An 18,121-nucleotide genomic window follows, 5' to 3' on the forward strand; every position below is an offset into this window, starting at 1 on the left:
TCTATGATTAAGGGAATGGACTCTGTGACTCTGCATAGAAATGCAAGCTCTAGTTTTAAATTGGTAAAAATTCTGATTATGTCACTTATTCTTTGCACATACATACATCTATATTAATATCTATAAATATACATGGGTGTATATATGCATATGTGTACACACACACAATATCTTTCAAATTACTTTAGAGACTACTGTGTCTTTTGATGAAGCCTAACACGTGCCTTTCCATTCTGTAAAGTTGAGATTCAATGCAAGTGAATTTCTCCCTTTCATTAAATCCTATTTATTACCTAAAGAAATACCCCAAATACAAAAGGAGATTTTTTTTAAACATTAAATCTATGGTTTTGGTCTAGCTTCACAGTGGAAGTAGAGTAGTCCAACCTGTTAATTATACAAACACTGACAAATCAGCCTGAATCAGGCCTCAGAAAGAGTCTTACAATAAAATCCTAAGAACTTGTCACACTGTACATGCAAAACTATAAAAAAAATTCAAACTGAGCCAACCTAAAAATATAAGTTGTTGGAAAACAAGAAATAAATAGTTTGCTATTTTGGAAAAGTGATAATGTTTGAAAATGAAAACCCGAGAACACCAAACATATTAAGCAAAATCTATGCTTATATTTAAATCTGGCCAAGAGAAGTGAGCACTGCTCCAAAAGAACTGCAGTACAAAGTACCACATCCCACTCATTTCTGGAAAGAAATATGCTGCAGTAAGAACCCATGTCACATAATTCATTTAACAACTGATTAAAAGTTTAGTACTAACAAAACATCTGGAATGACAGCCCTACTCATCGCTTCAGTTACTGCATCATTGCAGCTTAGATGCCCATATATTCTCTTGCACCTACGTTTGCTTCCGTGGAGGAACCACACACCGGGAGGGTCGTGCTCTGCACTACTTCGGTTCTCTTCTCTACAGAAAATTAGAGCAAGGGTTTCACAATTAGTGCTAACTCTAGAGTCCTGGCAATGGAGTCACCGGTATGCAGCTTGTCAACAAAAGCCTTTGCATGCACAGAAAAATGCTTTCCAGTGTTTAGAATCACCGCTTAATAACAACCCCTAAAAGAGTAAAAAGTGATGTCTTGACTTCCTGAAATACACCCAAATAATAAGTAACGAACTACAGCAGATGTAAACCTTGAAGACGGAGCAGCATCAGTAGCCAGAATAAGCTAACTACATCTCACTTCACTCGAGGAATGTGCATTCAAACAGCCTACCCTGCACAATTCCCTCTTTTACTTGGTTTACAATAGATAAAGCAATTGATCATCAGAAGTTGGGTATATTTCTATCTGGTAAATTCACTTCAAATGCGGCAGGGTTTACCACCAATTCAGATCATACCTGAATACTTGCAATTACTGGGGATGACAGGGGAAAAAAAACCAAACAAAATTGACCCTGGTTTCAACCGAGTCAGAATTGAATTAAGATGATATAAATAAAATTACATTTCCTGCTCAATGTAGTTACTAAACAAGCTCTTTTTCTACAAGTAGAAATTTTATGCATTCTTGGCAACAACTGCAACAAGAAGTTCATTTACTACAAAAAATAAATGGTGCAACAAGGAGTACTGAAATCCAGCCGCTTAAAAATCCAAGTTAATTTATTAACAGAAGGAACGCTTTCAGTAAACAGCACCAAGGAGCTTTGAACCAAGCCGCGTGGTAGGGGACTGCTGCATGAGAAGCAGTCACTGTGGAGGTAAGTTGATTTGTAGTCAACCGCAGGACTGGAGCTCATGCAAATGAAACTCACAAGCAGTTTTAAACCAGCCAAGACACCTACGGATGGAGCTCCTACGCATGGAGCTTCTGAGTAGGCTCAAAACTGATGCAGGAACTTGGGCGAGTATTCACGTAGCTGCCCTGTTCTGAGCTCCAGTTTGCCACGGCTAATTTCCCTTCCACAGGTAAATCGACATGGAGGTTCACCTATCACACATGCACATACTCTCAAACTCCTCTGACGACACATAATCAAGAGGCTAGGTGAAGAGCTCAGATGATAAAATACAAGTCATTTTGCAGAATATTAAGCTTAAGAGATCACCATATGCTGTTTAATGCTCTAGTTACTGGAGTGGCAGCAAATAAGAGATTCAACAAACGCTGAGTATTTTTACGAGATGGAAAAGTAGGGCTATAAGCATGGCAATAAAGGAGGCGATTTTTAATCAGAAAAAGACTAGAACACAAAGTAAAACAAACATTCACAGTAACCGTGCTTGTTTGGCAAATACCTTTATGAGGCTATGGTGAGATTATATCCACATTTTCAGACATTACTGCACTGACCACTTCTGGTTCATCACTGCACATTAATGTGGTTTAACACATTCCTCCACCATGTTAATTATGCCGAGCCCGCTGTGTGTACTTAAGCTAGCTAGCCCTTAATGGACATAGAGCCTTGCTGCACCTCTAATTACTCCTCTTGATCACTTATGCCAGTTCATGCATTATCTGAAAGCATACCTTGCTTGCTTTCTTCCTTTTTTTTTAAAGCAATAATCTAAAATTTAAAACCATTAAGTTGGGCACTCTGAATTATTGGTTTGCAAAATCCCAGAGTTCAATGGAAGATTGGGAAGGGCAGATGATAGAAGTAATTCATGATGCTTCAGTTCTAAAATTCGTAGATCAGTTAAAGAAGGTATCACTCAAGTATTCAAATCACATAAAAAGCCCAGAAGATAAGTAACTATACAACAGCAATAACCTCTCAAGTGCTTATGGAAGAAGCCCTTACCTATATCAGCTGCACACAAGGGTACTGACTACACTGAAGGATTACAGAAAAATCATGTTGTAGAAGAGTGTCACTGTGAGAAGAAACAGCTTGACTACTGGAATAGCCCTCAACAGCTCAACCTGAGATTTCGCTCTGCTTGAGCATCGCCCCTTTCTTTGTAGGGGCTATTCAACTTTGAACAGAAATGCAAATTTTCTAAACTAGGATGAATAAAATATTCAAGCAACACCATTACGTCAACATTAAATAGAAAAAACCCTGAAACCCACCAACACTTCATTGTAATACTGCCTATGAGTTGCAAACAATATAGTTATTGTATAAATAAAATGACTGGTATCTTTAGACACAATTCAATGGAAATGCTGATTGTACAGAAAATAATGAAAATTAGTTAAGTTCATTCCTACCTTATTGTTTCTTCTATCAGTCGATCTGAGCTGAAAGCCAAAAGGAAAAAAATGAAGTTAAAAAAAGTAACAAGAACCAAGTATTATTTTAGATTATTAAATCAATGATCACCATAATACAAGCCTTAACAAATTTGCCCTTAGAAGGTCTTACTTCAGGATGTTGTCACTTTTTGCTACTACATAGATTTGATATATGTAATGAGAGTCTTTGGAGTAGATGCACATAGTGTCCTCTGGAGCAGCATTTCCTAACTGTGTGCGAGAGCAGCTGCTCCGGAGAACACATAAAGCACTGACTGAGAAGACAAAAAAAGAGGAATGGACTCCATGATTCATGGCTAATTAATGTTAACTGAGCCTGTGTGTACCAGGTGCCCAGGACAGTTTGGAAAGGAGTATTGGAGAAGGAAGTACCTCATTTTATTGCTTTTTAATCCTGGTGATTCCTGCCCACCCCTTCAAAAAACTTAATTAAAAATAAAAGCTGAGACTTGGTTCCAGGTAGTAACATCTCAAAACACTGCTTCAGAGCAAGTTTACCAAACACTGTTTTATGGTTGTTAACGAGGCAAGTTCTTGCCGTAGTAATATCAGTTGGATGGGAATTAAGTGATGCTTATGGGAAACAGAATACAGACCATCTGTAAGAGAAAGACCTTGATAACACGTGCCCCTTCTCCCTCACCGCCACACATTAATTGAGCTTCTATGTAGCATCGCTGGGAAAAGGACAGCCTAAAATACAGCATCACAGAGAGAACATTTCATTTAAAAAAATGGATGTGCGAGATTAGGATGACAAACAAGATCCTCGGAAGACTTGAGCAATTTCTCTTTTTCCGTACTCAACTTATATACAGGTTTTTAATCATTGTTTTATAGCCAATTATGAAATCCCAGAAAAACATATATTGTTACAGCAATCAGTATCTAAAATGTAACACTGACATAGAAGAGGTGACTGCATCCCTGATTCCCATATTGCAGAAACAATGATGCATCCCTACAATTGCTCCGTTTACCCCATAGATTTACGCACACTCTGGTAGAATAACTGAAAAAAATGAGAGTTTGCAGTTTAAGAAGGAAATCAATCTGACAGAAAGAAGTTTTATGTTGTACTGGATATTGCTTCCAGTATTAAAACAGAATTTTTTGCTGCCAAACTGAAAGGATTAAAAGACACTGAAAGGGCATGACCGTCTTCATCTTCCATCCTCCTTGTTCCAAGTGTTTTGCCACCTCAGGAAGGGAAGGTATCAACAGCCTCCGGCGCAGCACAGTTCTGCCTCTGACTCAGCCAGAGCTGCCCAATTTGGAACTTTTCTTCTACCCACAGAAATTCTGGAGATCCCCCCACACCTCCAGCTGGAGGCACGGCAAAGGAGCACGTTGTGCAGCGTGCGTGCGCGTGTGTAAACGGCTGGGGGGGGGAGATGCTAACAGAATGTCCTTATTTGTCTGTGAAGAGAAGTGAAAACATGAAGGTTGCTATTTCAGTCTAGTCCATGGCTTGAAATATGGAGACAGCACACAGAGCACTAAAAATATTTTGCCCAATTTTAAGTTGAGAGGAACTCAACTGGGGCAGCAAACACTGAAAACACTGGAACTGGAACACTTCCTTCTGCTCCCAAAACAAAGCCACACTCCAAAGATTCACAGCAGTTGCAAGTACATTGGTTTAATCAAATAAAACCATTTTCATTCACTGTGAGGTATTTATTACCACTGGCACAGAGAAGTAAAACACCATAGTTATGTACACAAAATGATGTAAGCAGTTTCAAGTCTCACAGCATGTGCCCAAGACAAGCAGAACAGCAAAGTGATGCATTAAAGATTTCTGTAATTGCCGATTCTCAACGATACAAAATTCAACTGAGAATGTGCCTCTCATACATAGTCTCTAACAAACAAGTGTATTATGGGGGCAGTACACAATAAGAATAAACCACAAAAACATCAGAAAACAGTCTGAAAAACAAGAATAGTGCATAAGAATGCACAGGTTTTTAAAAAGGTTTGATTTTTTTTTTTTTTAAACTTATTAACAACAAAAAGATATCAGGAGCCTAGCTGGAAATAAGTTACACTTGCAAAAATTCTGTGGAACAAAACATTGCTAGAACAGTCCTATTAAAAAAAACCCCCGCTACCCTGGAAAAATCATCACCAGCATTACCAGCTCTTTGTCCATTTAACTGATGAAATTGTAGTATTTTCATGTTGATGAACTGAAGATGACAGGGAACACATTCAGAGACCTTAAGTGAACTAGGATGTTCTCCAAGGTTTTCAGAGCACAAAAATTAGGCTTGCCAGTTTGCAGCAGAGTCACTAACTGCTTTTTATGTTAGCGAAAGCTGTGGTTAGGCAGTTTTATTACTTAATCAGAGATCTAAACTCAAAAAGTATTTAAAAGCTTCAGATTCAATTCTATTATACTGCATTATTATTTATATATGTAAGTATGTATACACATATAAAAATAAACCCTGGAAACATAGCTACCTCTAAAATCATGACACGCAGAAGTTAATAAAAATGTATAAACCCAGTAATAAATAGTTCTTTAATACCAGCAAACACGGACATTAGATGCAAGTGCCAACACAAGGCATTTAACAGGCACCTGAAGTCACAAGATCGATGTTTCTCAACTTACATGGAGGTCACCCCAAGTATTTAAAAGGATGAGATGCATATGAATTTTCTTCAAAATGACTGATGTATAGATAAGGGCAGACTGAACTAACTCTTAAAGTCTTAAATAAATAGCTGGGAAGCATACAGATTTACTGAACACAACTTCCAGTATGTTCTTCCCACCCCAAGAAGCATCATCTTTTGACGGCCCTGAGAGGATTTCCAAAAACGTCTCTACTCGCAAGCTTCCAGCAGGTGAACAAACTCCAGCAGAAAATGGCAGTGACATTCCCTGAAGTTTTGGTTAAGGCAGCGTGAGCAGGAACATTTTATGGTAAAAATCTGCGCATCAGAATCCCTTAGAGTTCTGTGAAATTTAGTGCTTCCTGCAAAAGTTCAGCTGAAGCAGACGCTAGAGGCTTTTCTAAAGGCAGTAATATACACTCATACAGCATCTCTTAAAGTCTTTCAAAGTTCTTGGCAAATACAGATTGTAATGGTCACTTACAGTGATACCCAAACAGAAGCAAGCAGTTGTTTCCTTATTTTACAGTTCATAACCATAGAAAGTAACAGTCAGATTTAGGGAAGATCAGGAACACAAAATACAACAGGGCCCAGGGACCCAAGGGAAGTTTGCAGATCTCTATTAATAACCCACTTTACACAAGTATAAGTTGTTCTCACAATTATGAATAATGTTCATTTCAACTGTTTGACAGAATAAAAAATAACACCAAAAGAGGTAATTTTGCTTAACTTACACATTCCAAACTCTACAAAAAGAGGCTCTTAAAAAAAAAAAAATCAACAACAAAAAAAACCTCTTGACTTTGTTCTGCTTTCCAAGCAAAGACAACAAATCCAGCGGATGTTACCTTATGAACATCCAAGTAAGCAAACGATGGTCCTGGGCAATATCAATCTGATTGGCCATCTGTTTCGATAAGCTATGCATTTTCACCTGTCGAGACGGATGGCACTTTGCCAAAGCCATTTAAAAATACCATACTAAAGAAACGCTTAAAGATGCTGAGGCAATCACCTACTGTAATAAATGGCACAAATCCAACAGTGGCAGTTATGCATATGAAATAATGGGGCTTCTGTGCAACTGCTGTCTTCAGAAAAGATTGTGCAGTTTGTCATTTAAATATGCAGACAGGTAAATTAATCCAAAGGAAAAATTAAGTGAAACATGCCTCTAGGATAGAAAAGAAGCCTGCCCATCACATCAAGCTTTTACAACTAAAGAAAGCATTTTATGTTCTTTAGTTTTTTAAAGCAAATATCTACGCCAGTAGTTAAATTCAGTAATATAGACAATTCCTTAGATGAGGACTGGGCTTCTCGCACATCCATAGATTTTACTGCTGACTTACTAGCTAGATACCCAATACAAGCAGTTGTCAAGAGAAGCAAGATACAGCAGTTAAGTCATCTGCACACAACTCACTTCGCAATGCACTTTAAACCCTTCAGATGAAATTAAGGGCAATATTATCACAAAGAATAATTTAAAAGGACTAGGGAAAAACCGTGCAGAATAAACTAATAGAGCACTTAAGAATTTTCTTACTTTCATAAAGAATAATTCTAGAAATAATAATTTTACTCTGTTCTTTCTCTAACTGCAAGATCAATCACTAGTCTCAGCTGTCTCAAACTGCCAGCAATAAATCTTTCATATTTTCATAGTCCTGGATCACCAGGCAATGTGGAGCTTCCACGAATGCAAATATTGCAAAACATACTTGATACTCTAATACAAATATACAGATTATGATGAAGCAAATCAGACTTATACAGTCAGTTATTTCCATCCTAATAATCATTCCTAACTCACAAGTGAAAGAAACACTGTGTGCACACAAAAAACCCCAGCACCAACACATTTTTTCTGCTTGCCATCAACGTACCTCATCATCTAAAAAATTCAGAAGATCATTAAGCTCTTTAAAAACTGAAGTGGAAGAATGTAAAGCAGAAAACTTTTTTTTCCTGTGATAACAAACAAGATATTCCAGATTTTATCAGACTTGTCTCAAGCTTGGTTCAATTTAGTGTCAAAGAAAGAGCGAATTCCACTGGAGGTGCTTATCTAGATTGGACAGTCTCCTACAGTTGCTAATGAAGACAAAAATTGGTGTAGAAGCCTACTCATTGACTGAGACCCAACACAAGAGCGTGGCGAGACAAATGTACCTAGGGTATACAACAGCCAAAGAGAGAAAATTTATACTAGAGGACTGTGCAGACCCCACAAAATTCACTCCTGTATTTTTATCGAAGAGCAGAAGTAGCACCTGCTACGAATGCACAGCATGCAACAGCACAGGGAGGAAAAGGAATATATTTGACTACGAAGCATACATCTTACATTTCCAGCATAAGAAGAGCTAGCTGGCCAAAAACAAAGATGTGAGGTAAAATGAGCATTATCAGGGATGAACAGTTTGCCCACAGAAACCATTCTGAAAGCAGAGAAAGGTTCAAATACCGATGCAAACTGCTATCTTTTGTGGGTTCCCTTTATATGTTAATTAAAGCATAAATCTGAATGCTAAGGAGATACAATGTTTTCATGTTTCTGTTGCAGTAGGCAAAATGAAATAAGAGCCTACAACAATCAAACATAAAAACCAGCACAAACATGAGCATTAAGTCAATGTATAGATTTGCTCCAAAGGACCAATACATTATTAACAACATCACACCTACAAACTCTGAACATGTAAGTAATCTCATTTCAGCAGATCATTGTACTGGGGAGTCTGACACTCGGTAATCACTTTCAATAACAACGAGGAATAGTTCCAAAATTGGAAAAGAAAAAAAGCACAATAGCACATCCCCACGTTGCTTTTAATCAATGCAAGCAATTTGTTAAATCTAGAATGAAAGGCACTGGAACATAATCCATTGCTCTAGGCAGGATTTAACTAACATTATTTGGTGTTCAATTTCTGTCCAGATGGTTCACATGTACCTTGTATATGAGGAAAAAAAAAAACAAACAAGCAAAAGGCATGCTTTTCACCATAGGGAAGAATCTGCCAAAGGATTTCCAGGAAAATAAACTGGTGAAACCCACTCCTGCCAACCTGCAATCCTATGACACAAAATTCACTAAAAACTGGACTCCTAGCTACATCACTAAGTAGCTATCTCGACAGCTTATCAATTCCAACGATTTGGACTTAAGATAAGCTAACATAAGTACTTTTCTCTGCAGCTGTCTAACATCTGTAAACATGTCTACACATGCACTGTAACCAATGAAAAGATTAGTTGCTCTAACTCAGTTTAAAGAACAATTTAACGGATGCAAGCAAATACCGAGGGATGCTCTCCCTTTGCGGGGGGATCCCTGAACACAGGGATCTACCTTCACAGGACTGAGAACGCCAACAGGTTGTTTCTCCAGGATTTCCAAGGGGTACAGTCTGCACTTCCACTGAACTCCATGGACTTGTCTGGGAATTATCAACAGAGTGAAAGAAATGTTTCTGCAAAAAGAGGAGTTAGCCAAGAAAGCTCTTTGGCACATACAAAGACTACTGGGGAGAGTGCCTGATGTTTGAGAGTCCCTAGAGGGTGAGCAACAGCAATACTTCTTCCTTTAAAGCAAATCTATAAGGAAATAAGAGCCTTCTCGATAATCTGCAGTATACAGTTTACCCAAAGAACGCAGTTAAAAACTTAAATTGAAAACAGCTCCTATCGTCTAAATGAAGTGCAGCAGCTGGTTGCCTATTAGTAAGCATAAAACCAATGCCAGGATGGCACCAACAGCCACATAATGAGGTTTCTAGAGGCTCTCTATTCATGGTTGTGAAAGTTCCTGGATAGACTGACCCTCCCATATAATTGCTCCATATTACCCATAGGAACAAAGTTAAATGAACTGAGAAGGGCAGGCCTTACTGTAAGTCATTATCAGTAACCACAACTGTCAGAACAATTCCAGTAACTTACTAATGGACTATATCGGCATTTCCTCAAATTTTACATGGTGCGTGCAGAACTAGCATTCAATGGGAGTGCTGTTTTCATGATCTCCTCTTGATTTAAAACATATAATTTAGATTATACCTTTAACTAAAGGGAAAACCCCTCAACACCAAGCAACACAGCCTTTGATATCCAACACTGATCTGACAAAAAATGAGCTCTACCAAGATAACCTGTCATTACTGATTTGTTGGGCACACACAGACAAGATAGATAGCCAACTTACAAGACACACAAGCGGTTTATAATCTGTACTGTAACAAAAAAGATTGTGCCACTTTTCTAGCTCAGTGGTTTTTGACTAAAGCTAGAGAAAGCTAAAAAAATTGTTCTACTACTCACGCACTCCTAAGTAACCCAGAAAAGAGAACACAAGGGGGAATGTCTTCAGAAGAGCCTCATCACATAAACAACGTTGTGATTAATATCTTTTTAATTTCCAGTGAAGCTAACACAGAAATGAAGTGAGAGTTATCCCTAGGATGACATCCCAGCTTTAATTTAGTACAAAACCCTAAAATACACATTGATAGAAATTTATTCTGCTTCCTAACTGCATTTTCACCTGCTGTGGTTTTGAGGGTTTGTTTGGTAGATGTAGAAAGCTATATGGCTTTCATCCAGGACTTGACCAAAGTACGTAATGTTACAACCACCTACCTGCCTGTTGATTAAGTTTCAGAAAATTATTCTTAAAACTGCATAGTTAACTGTACAATATAATGAACACCTGGGGTTCAGAAATTAAAGTGCACACTACATTTAAACCATCTACAATCCAAATTCAGAATGCAATTCATTAATGGGTGAAGATCTCAACATTTTTCTTCCGACCCAATTTCACTGTGTTCTTAGGCTTGTCTTTATATCTAAGACTGAACAAGATGCATTATTCCAAAAGTGCGCCCATACCCAATATAAACAAGTCTCTCAAGTGAGAGGAAAGCACTCTGCATCTTTCACTTGACAACAAAACTAAGGTCCTTTAAAGGTGCTAAGCAAAATTGTATTATCAGGCTACAACAGGCATGCTTTAGTGGGAATTTGAATCTAGTTCTGCTTACCATCATGGATTTGATAGAAAGTATATACCCTCAGCAGACGGGAGTCAATGCTTTTTATCAAATCACTGGTAAAGCAACACACTAAGATACCTGCATAGCCTATCATTCAGCAGCCAAGAACGACGAGAACCTCCTTCTGATGCATTAGTACAGAGGTTCAATTGAATAAACTCAAGAATTACTTTTATACAGTAACGTGATAACTTTCCAGAGGTACACTCTGTATTTCAGAAAAATGGAAATAATCATTATTTAACATACCCATCCACATCAAATGAAATTCAACAGATTGTTTTTACTGCAGGTTCCAATAGCAAATAATAAGCAAGCACTTCTGGCCTTAAAAAATAATGAAGTACGCAGCCATGCTGACAAAAAAAAAAAAAAAATGCTGCATGAGAATAATAAGTAATTCTCAGATTCCACAAAAGATATTCTATAAAACTCCACAATTGTTGATCCTGTTCAAAAGATGCACCTACTTTTCAGAACCAACCCATGCAAGAAGGATTTAAGTAGTTGTCAAAGTCCTAATTTCAATACAGACTGGGGTGGGGGGGAGAGCTGTCCTAGTTAAGAAACAGTGTTGAAAGGAAAGCTAAAAACAAATAAAACATGCATCACTGACTTGTTTATTTCTGAAATAAGCAAGAAACTTCAGAAGCAAACACAGAGCTCTGAAGTTTGAAGTGTGGTTTTATATCCCTCCCTCTTGCCTAATCAAGGGCATCCTACTGTTTCAAAGGTAAAGCCCAAACCTGAAAACCAGAGCTGAGTTTTAGTCCCAACCACCCTTTTTCTGTGATATATTCAGGCAATCTTTCACGCTGTGTTGTGAGGGTTTGTTCTTTAGGTTCTGCAGACATTCATAAAGACCTCAGCTCCTGTAGCCTCTTTCCCAGGGGTACGTGGAAGTTCATGCATAAACCTTCACATTTTCTACAGATGAAAAGCAAACAAGGGGTTTGAGGTTCCTTATGCTAACACCTGTGCGACTGCATCCTTTGTCACCCGGATAATTCAATTTTGTACTGGAAGTTACAAAGGAAGACCCCAAACCAGGTTTTGTGCATGTGTGTGGTGGGTTCATTGGGTTTTTTGCTTGGTGTGTCCCCTCGGCCTTTCTTCAAATATCATTCATTTTAGACATGCTGAGGTATAAAAATATCACAACAATCATCAGTGCCAGGGAAATTATTGATTACAATGTTTTTTAAAGCAATCCAACTATAAAGAAAGCATGCAAATAAACCTTATGAGACAAATATAATCTTTGGTTTAGTGTTTTGGGTAGGTTTGGTTTTTTGAGTCATAAATACAGCACAGGAAGATGAAAAGCACTAGTTGATTTTACTCTAATGAAGCTCAAGCTATTTTTAGAGGGAAAACCTCTTTTAAATCCTGAAGTGCTTGGCTGATTTTCACGTTCTTTTATTAAGTTATTTATAAATAATAACAATACCCAGGAGAGCTTCTTCTTTCATTGCCTGCAGGCTTTGAACCTCCCCAAATTCTCATTAAACTACTTCAGTAACTTGCTCATAGAGTCATATAATTACAGTCACATAATAAGCAGTGAAGTTTCTTTTTTTTCCAGAAGACATGAACTGTCTCCCTCATTGAGCAGTGTTTGCTATTAAAATAAGAAAACAGGTAAATTGTGCTCAGTCTGGTGTTGCAGTTAAGCATATGACATGCCCATGTCTCATATTCAGTTTGGGACTATTACAGGGGAAGCCAATCCAGCCACCTATGAAGTGGCCTTGTGTCATTCTGCCACAAATCTTCAAGAGACAGAGGTTCTGCCAGCAGGCTTGGAGATAAAACCCATTCAATCCCATGTAGAGATAAGGCTAACGGAAGAAATCACTGATGCATAACTGCTATCGAGAAAACTCTGCAGCAATAGGAGACAGAGCAGAGAGAGAAAATAGAATTGTATTTTGAAACAGGATTATGGTACAAGTTGTTGTGCACCTTTAAGTAAGCTTTTGCAATACCAAAAATCCTCCATTGTTCAAATCTCTTCCTTGAAAACCATTTTATCTGTGCTGTCACTCAGAGCATATAGCCCTGCCCAAAAAGTCTGTGTTACAGATATTCAATGGTAAGTCAGTCAGTAAGGTAATTGCTGCAGTCATCCTGACTGGCTAGCTGAGACACTAGCACACACTTTTAATGCGATAGTTTCTCAAACTTCCTTACTCCAGAAACAAAGAAAACAAGTCAATTGCATTTGGGAAAACAGTGACACACCGATGCCAGAGCTCTTGCAATTAACGGCCAGCAGAGAAACATTTTAACCCAGATTCCTCAATCTCTGCTTGCGCTGTATCTTCCAGTTCAATAGATAAAGTGCTGCAGCCTTCCATTTCTATTGCACAGCAAGTCTGCAGCCAAATTACACCGTATTCGGTGCTTCTTGGCAAACAGTCCAAACCAAGGCCATGGATAGCATGTACTGTCCTTTCACAGCAGATCTGTTTTGGTGTTTTCGTAACCACTATAAAGCAAAGAAATTTATTCATTATGAAGTGCTGCTTCAGTTACAATCTGCATTAAAATTAAGGGAATGAACTGACAAGAACACCACATTCTGCTTTGACATGAACAAAAAATAAGTTCAATTTAGAGGCAAGTTTTGCAATTAAAAAAACCAAAAACAAACAACAAACCCTTGTTGGACCTGATTAAAGTGGAACTCAGCAGTTCTGAGGCTGCAGAGCAAGCAGCCAGCCGGCACCCAGGGAAGAGGCTCATCACATTCCTCCCTCCCTGCTGCTTCCCCAACCACCTTGGGAAGGAAAAAGGAATTGGTGAATTAGCTGTTTTTCCTACAGTCTCCTTCTTTCCAAGAGAAGATGAAGGAGATGCAGTAGCGAACCATGTGTCAGCCGGAGCAGTTAATGCCCAGGCATCTGTGTGTTCTCCCCCTGCAACTGGAGGCAAAAGATGAGGTGGAAAGGGAGACAACAGCAGTTCTCTGGTTCTAACCCAACACTGAAGGTCCACTGAAATCCAGAGGAACCTCAGCAGCAGCAGCACAGTGAATGGAAATCAGGGCGTGCAGAGCAGAAAACAGGGATAACAAAAGAAAAGGAAATTAAATACAGGTAGAAAACTGGTAGCTTTTTCCCAAAACATCAACACACCTGTAACCAAACACCCCTGTAAGGTGTCTCTGCATCTCATTAAACGGACTTCCCTGGGCAAATCAGTACGGAAGTGAAAATTTGTAAGCAACATCAATATTCAGAGGAAAAATGGTCAACAAGTCACTCCCTCTATTAAGATCTGGACTGTATTACGAACAAAGTTTGAAAGCAGTTTCCCGGTGATTATTCTTTACTGAATGTGGCCATTTCTGCCCAAACAACAACAGGAAATTTGAAATCTGCTGAAAAATGAAATGCAATAATAATAGTAATAAAAGTATTCAGTACTTCAGAATACTTCACATATATGAAGTACTGCACAAACATTAATTTATCCTAATCATCTCCATGAATCAGGTATGTATTATTAATAGCACCATTACGCAACTGCTGCAGATTCCCGTTATTTCTTTTGCTCACTTCTCTTATTCCTCTTTTCTCTTTCACATGCAGAACACATCCCTCTGATTTGTTTGCTCTCCTTTTCTCCTTTCAAGTTTCTCACCCACCTACTCTGGCACCCCTACCCTCTCTGTTCCCAGCGCTAAACATTTTAAGACACATAGGGATGTTTTATGTCCTTAGCTGGCCTGAACACTTTGAGCAGATTCATCTCATTTACCTGCATCACTTACACCTAATACTCTAAGCTGAAATTATTTTTTTTTACTGGATAGAGTGATGCCTGCATAGCAACACTCACCAGAAACATGCAGTCTTCTGATAACAATTAAAAACACAGCTAATGATATCTGCACCAGCACAGGCACCTGCATCACCACCAGCCACTTCTTTTGGAAAAGGACAAATGTCTCATTTTTGAGCACTGGAGCTGAGTAATAAAGCAATAGTCATACAATGGCTGTACAGTGACAGAACAACTCTACTACAGCAAATTCCGGCGACCACTAAGTGGTCTAGTTTTCATTTAGTTTTACAAGGAATTCATCATAGGTAATAAAATCTGTAATTTCTATCTAAACCTTGGAAGCCTTCATCAATTTTTAGACAAATTCATCAGTATCACCTGATATACCACCATCCACATACAATGCAAGTACTAACCCAAGGGAAATCTCCAGTCACATACATAGGCAATATTGGGAATTTAATCAAACTCATTAGTCCCTTGTTTGCTGACTTAGACTATAACTCATTAATAACTGCGGAATTTCTCAGGGCAAACATTAAGTTGACAGGACTCCTTCCTCTGAGGCAGCACTTTTCAGAGCAGTTTCTAAAATGCTAAGCTAGATCTATTCATCAAAATCACTTTCTTTAGATGGAAAAGAGTATTACAAGAAAAAGGATGACTTGTTCACCTCGCTGGCCAAAAGTACACAAACAGAAAAGATGAGACAAACACCTTTACTGAATGGCACAGACCTGAGAAAACAAGCATTCAAAAATCAACTGCAAAACACTAGATTTGGTATTTCTTTAAGCATCTGCCATGCCAAAAGATCTGAGGTATTAGGTAAAATATTAACAGGGCATCAATATTTGACAAGACCCATCTTCCAGCCTCATTTTAATTAACTGGTGTTAACATTTTTATTTAAAAATTTAGGCATTATTGTTTTTCTCTCCAGAGGTAGGTAAAACTATCCTTAAATTGTCTCCCACCTACAGTCAATATAATTTCTAGACAAATCTCCTTTCCCAATAAAACTCAAATTCAGCTAATTTATAAAATGAATTGAACCAGCAGTGAAGCTTTCCACTGAAGAGAGAAGAACACAATATGCTTTCTCTAACCCTCCCAGAACTGGGGTGCAGCAGAGCAGAGCCCTGCATGCCCCCAACCTGAGGGCTGCCCCGGCAGCACCACGATCCTAACGTGAAAGTGCACAACACCCTTGTGCCAGCAGCGCTGACACAGCAGCCAGCCCCACCCAGGCAAAGCGAATCCAAATGGATGCACGATCCTCACGGCCTAATGGATAGCAGTTTTATGTATTACAGGCATAGCAAGGGTTTGCACAGTGCTTCAGCTGTGTAATTCCCTTGGTGCTTAATATATGTCAGATCCTTTTATTCATCAAAACTTCGTACTCGCAGATTTTTTAATTCCCCTCCTTTTTTATGATTATCTACATATGTAAAATTAAGACAGAGAGATTCTCCTTCATTCTTAGTCCTTCCAGAAGAGATGATCTTCAAAATGTGACAGAAAAATAAAAAGCCAGATTTAGGCAAAAAGCAGAGGTCCAGCTTCTCTCCCAAGTCCCTACCGAGAAGAGCTTTCTGGCTCTCCTACTCTTACTCCCAAGTGAGATACCACCACAAACAATACCGCCTAGGGCTGCCAGCACGCTTTTTAAAGAGCATCCACGGAAAATGCCGCCAAGAGTAAATTCAAGTTTCCGCTTACCCTATCCCACATGGTAGTGCATAAAGAAAAAGGCTGACAGATGAGTCTGGTACTCTGCACTGGGGTAATAGCTCATATATTCTCCATTATCAGATCATGGAATAAATATGTAACAGCTTAAAGTACTTAATATCATAAATTAAGCAGGGTCAAGACCAAGAGAATGCTCCAATATTTGATACAAATATATAATTTTTGTGGCATTAGTTCATTACTTTGCAGCATATAATAATACACTTGCAAAGTTTATGTTCCCATCTCCATTTTTCAAGCTCTTTTTATAGGTTTCACAACTTCACTAAAAACACATTTCAATTTTTACTGTAGTGCCTTTGTCATAATGTATATATATTCATCATGTAGTTCTACCAATTAGTCTAGCACCATGACTTACTGCACTGCAAATATTCAGCATCGACACTCAGGCAAAGCTTGTCAGCTTATCCTAGGAGCATGTTTGGTGTAATCTGCCAGCTTCTGGTGATTTCTTGGGACCTTTTGCTAGCTTTTACAGCTTTTTGACATTAATAGCTCATTAACTGCTTTCTCTGAAGACAAATATGTTGAAACTCTTTAATAATTTCCTCTGCCAGTATGTCCTTCTGAGCTTACTGATTCTCAGTTCAAAAGTTTGAACATCTTGCAAGCTTTGATTTCTGGCCAAGGTTGTCTTCTGCTTCTATACCAGATTTCTTCATACACCCTACAGTTATCTCCACCTTGCAGTAGTATTCCATAATGAGTTTTGGCCCTGTTTCTTAAAGATCCCCAACTCACACTTATTTGTTTTCTTTTTCTCAGTGTCATGGGGGTTTTTTTATGTCTTGACATTTCCAAATAATAACCTAGAAGATGGTTTAACTGTTTCTGAAACTACCTTATGTAATTCTATTTTTCATGCATTTTTACCCTAAAAACATACTGGAGAGTTCAGCATGTTTAAAGAGATCAAAGTAATCGATGCCTCAATGAATGCGAGGCTCAAATTCTGACGACATCTGCCAGATAACGTTTACAAAATGGTTTAAGTTTTCCCTCTCTTCATTGTTTCAAACTTTTCAAAATACTGCACTCAGAGGAATGTCAGTTTCTCAGAAGTAATATTTTACAACTCCAGAAATATTTTATTTGTAGCCTTCTTTAACAAAATGCCAAATGTATAAAAGAATTTACCACCCCTCCAATAAAAATACAAAGCAAATTAACAAAGCCCAAACACAACATCTAGAAAGAATCAGGTTTAGTCAGATTAACTGACATTGATTTTTCAAAGGCAACATTCACCTTCAAAATATTAAGATTGGGTTTTTTTCCTGGAAACTTTACATTTCCTGATCACGCACGTTTAATAATGAATTCAACCTAACAAAAGTCATAATTCAAGCTTTAAATCAATTAACTTCTAAGTTTTAAAGGTATTGAAGACAATTGAGGATGAACTGGTGGTAAGCCACAATCGAAAAATTTGGTTTTAATTTCTTGTAAAAGCTTTTTGTGCAGTTCTGGCTAGAAGTTTAAGTTATCTTTAAGAAAGCACATTTGAGAAAGCCACAGGCAATTTTTTATTATTTAATTTTTTTAAATGAAAGCCCGCCCTCTTGTGTAAGACTGAGGTGTAGCATGACTACAGTCAAGAACACAGAGCCATAAAGATCAGTGCTACTCCTTGAC

The 18,121-nt window shown here is 38.2% G+C and overlaps 1 protein-coding gene across 3 annotated transcripts in view; it reads right to left on the bottom strand.

Moving 5' to 3' along the window:
• GOSR1 (golgi SNAP receptor complex member 1) overlaps positions 1-18,121 on the bottom strand; it is a 32,046-nt gene that overhangs the window by 8,796 nt on the left and 5,129 nt on the right. For all 3 annotated transcript variants that reach the window (XM_049802701.1, XM_049802700.1, XM_049802702.1), the window contains exon 7: positions 3,192-3,221. In XM_049802701.1, the coding sequence (XP_049658658.1) occupies positions 3,192-3,221 (30 nt within the window). The remainder of the gene's footprint in view (positions 1-3,191; positions 3,222-18,121) is intronic.

This window comes from Accipiter gentilis, chromosome 6 (assembly GCF_929443795.1).
Source record: "Accipiter gentilis chromosome 6, bAccGen1.1, whole genome shotgun sequence".
In the NCBI taxonomy this organism is placed as follows: Eukaryota; Metazoa; Chordata; class Aves; order Accipitriformes; family Accipitridae; genus Astur; species Astur gentilis.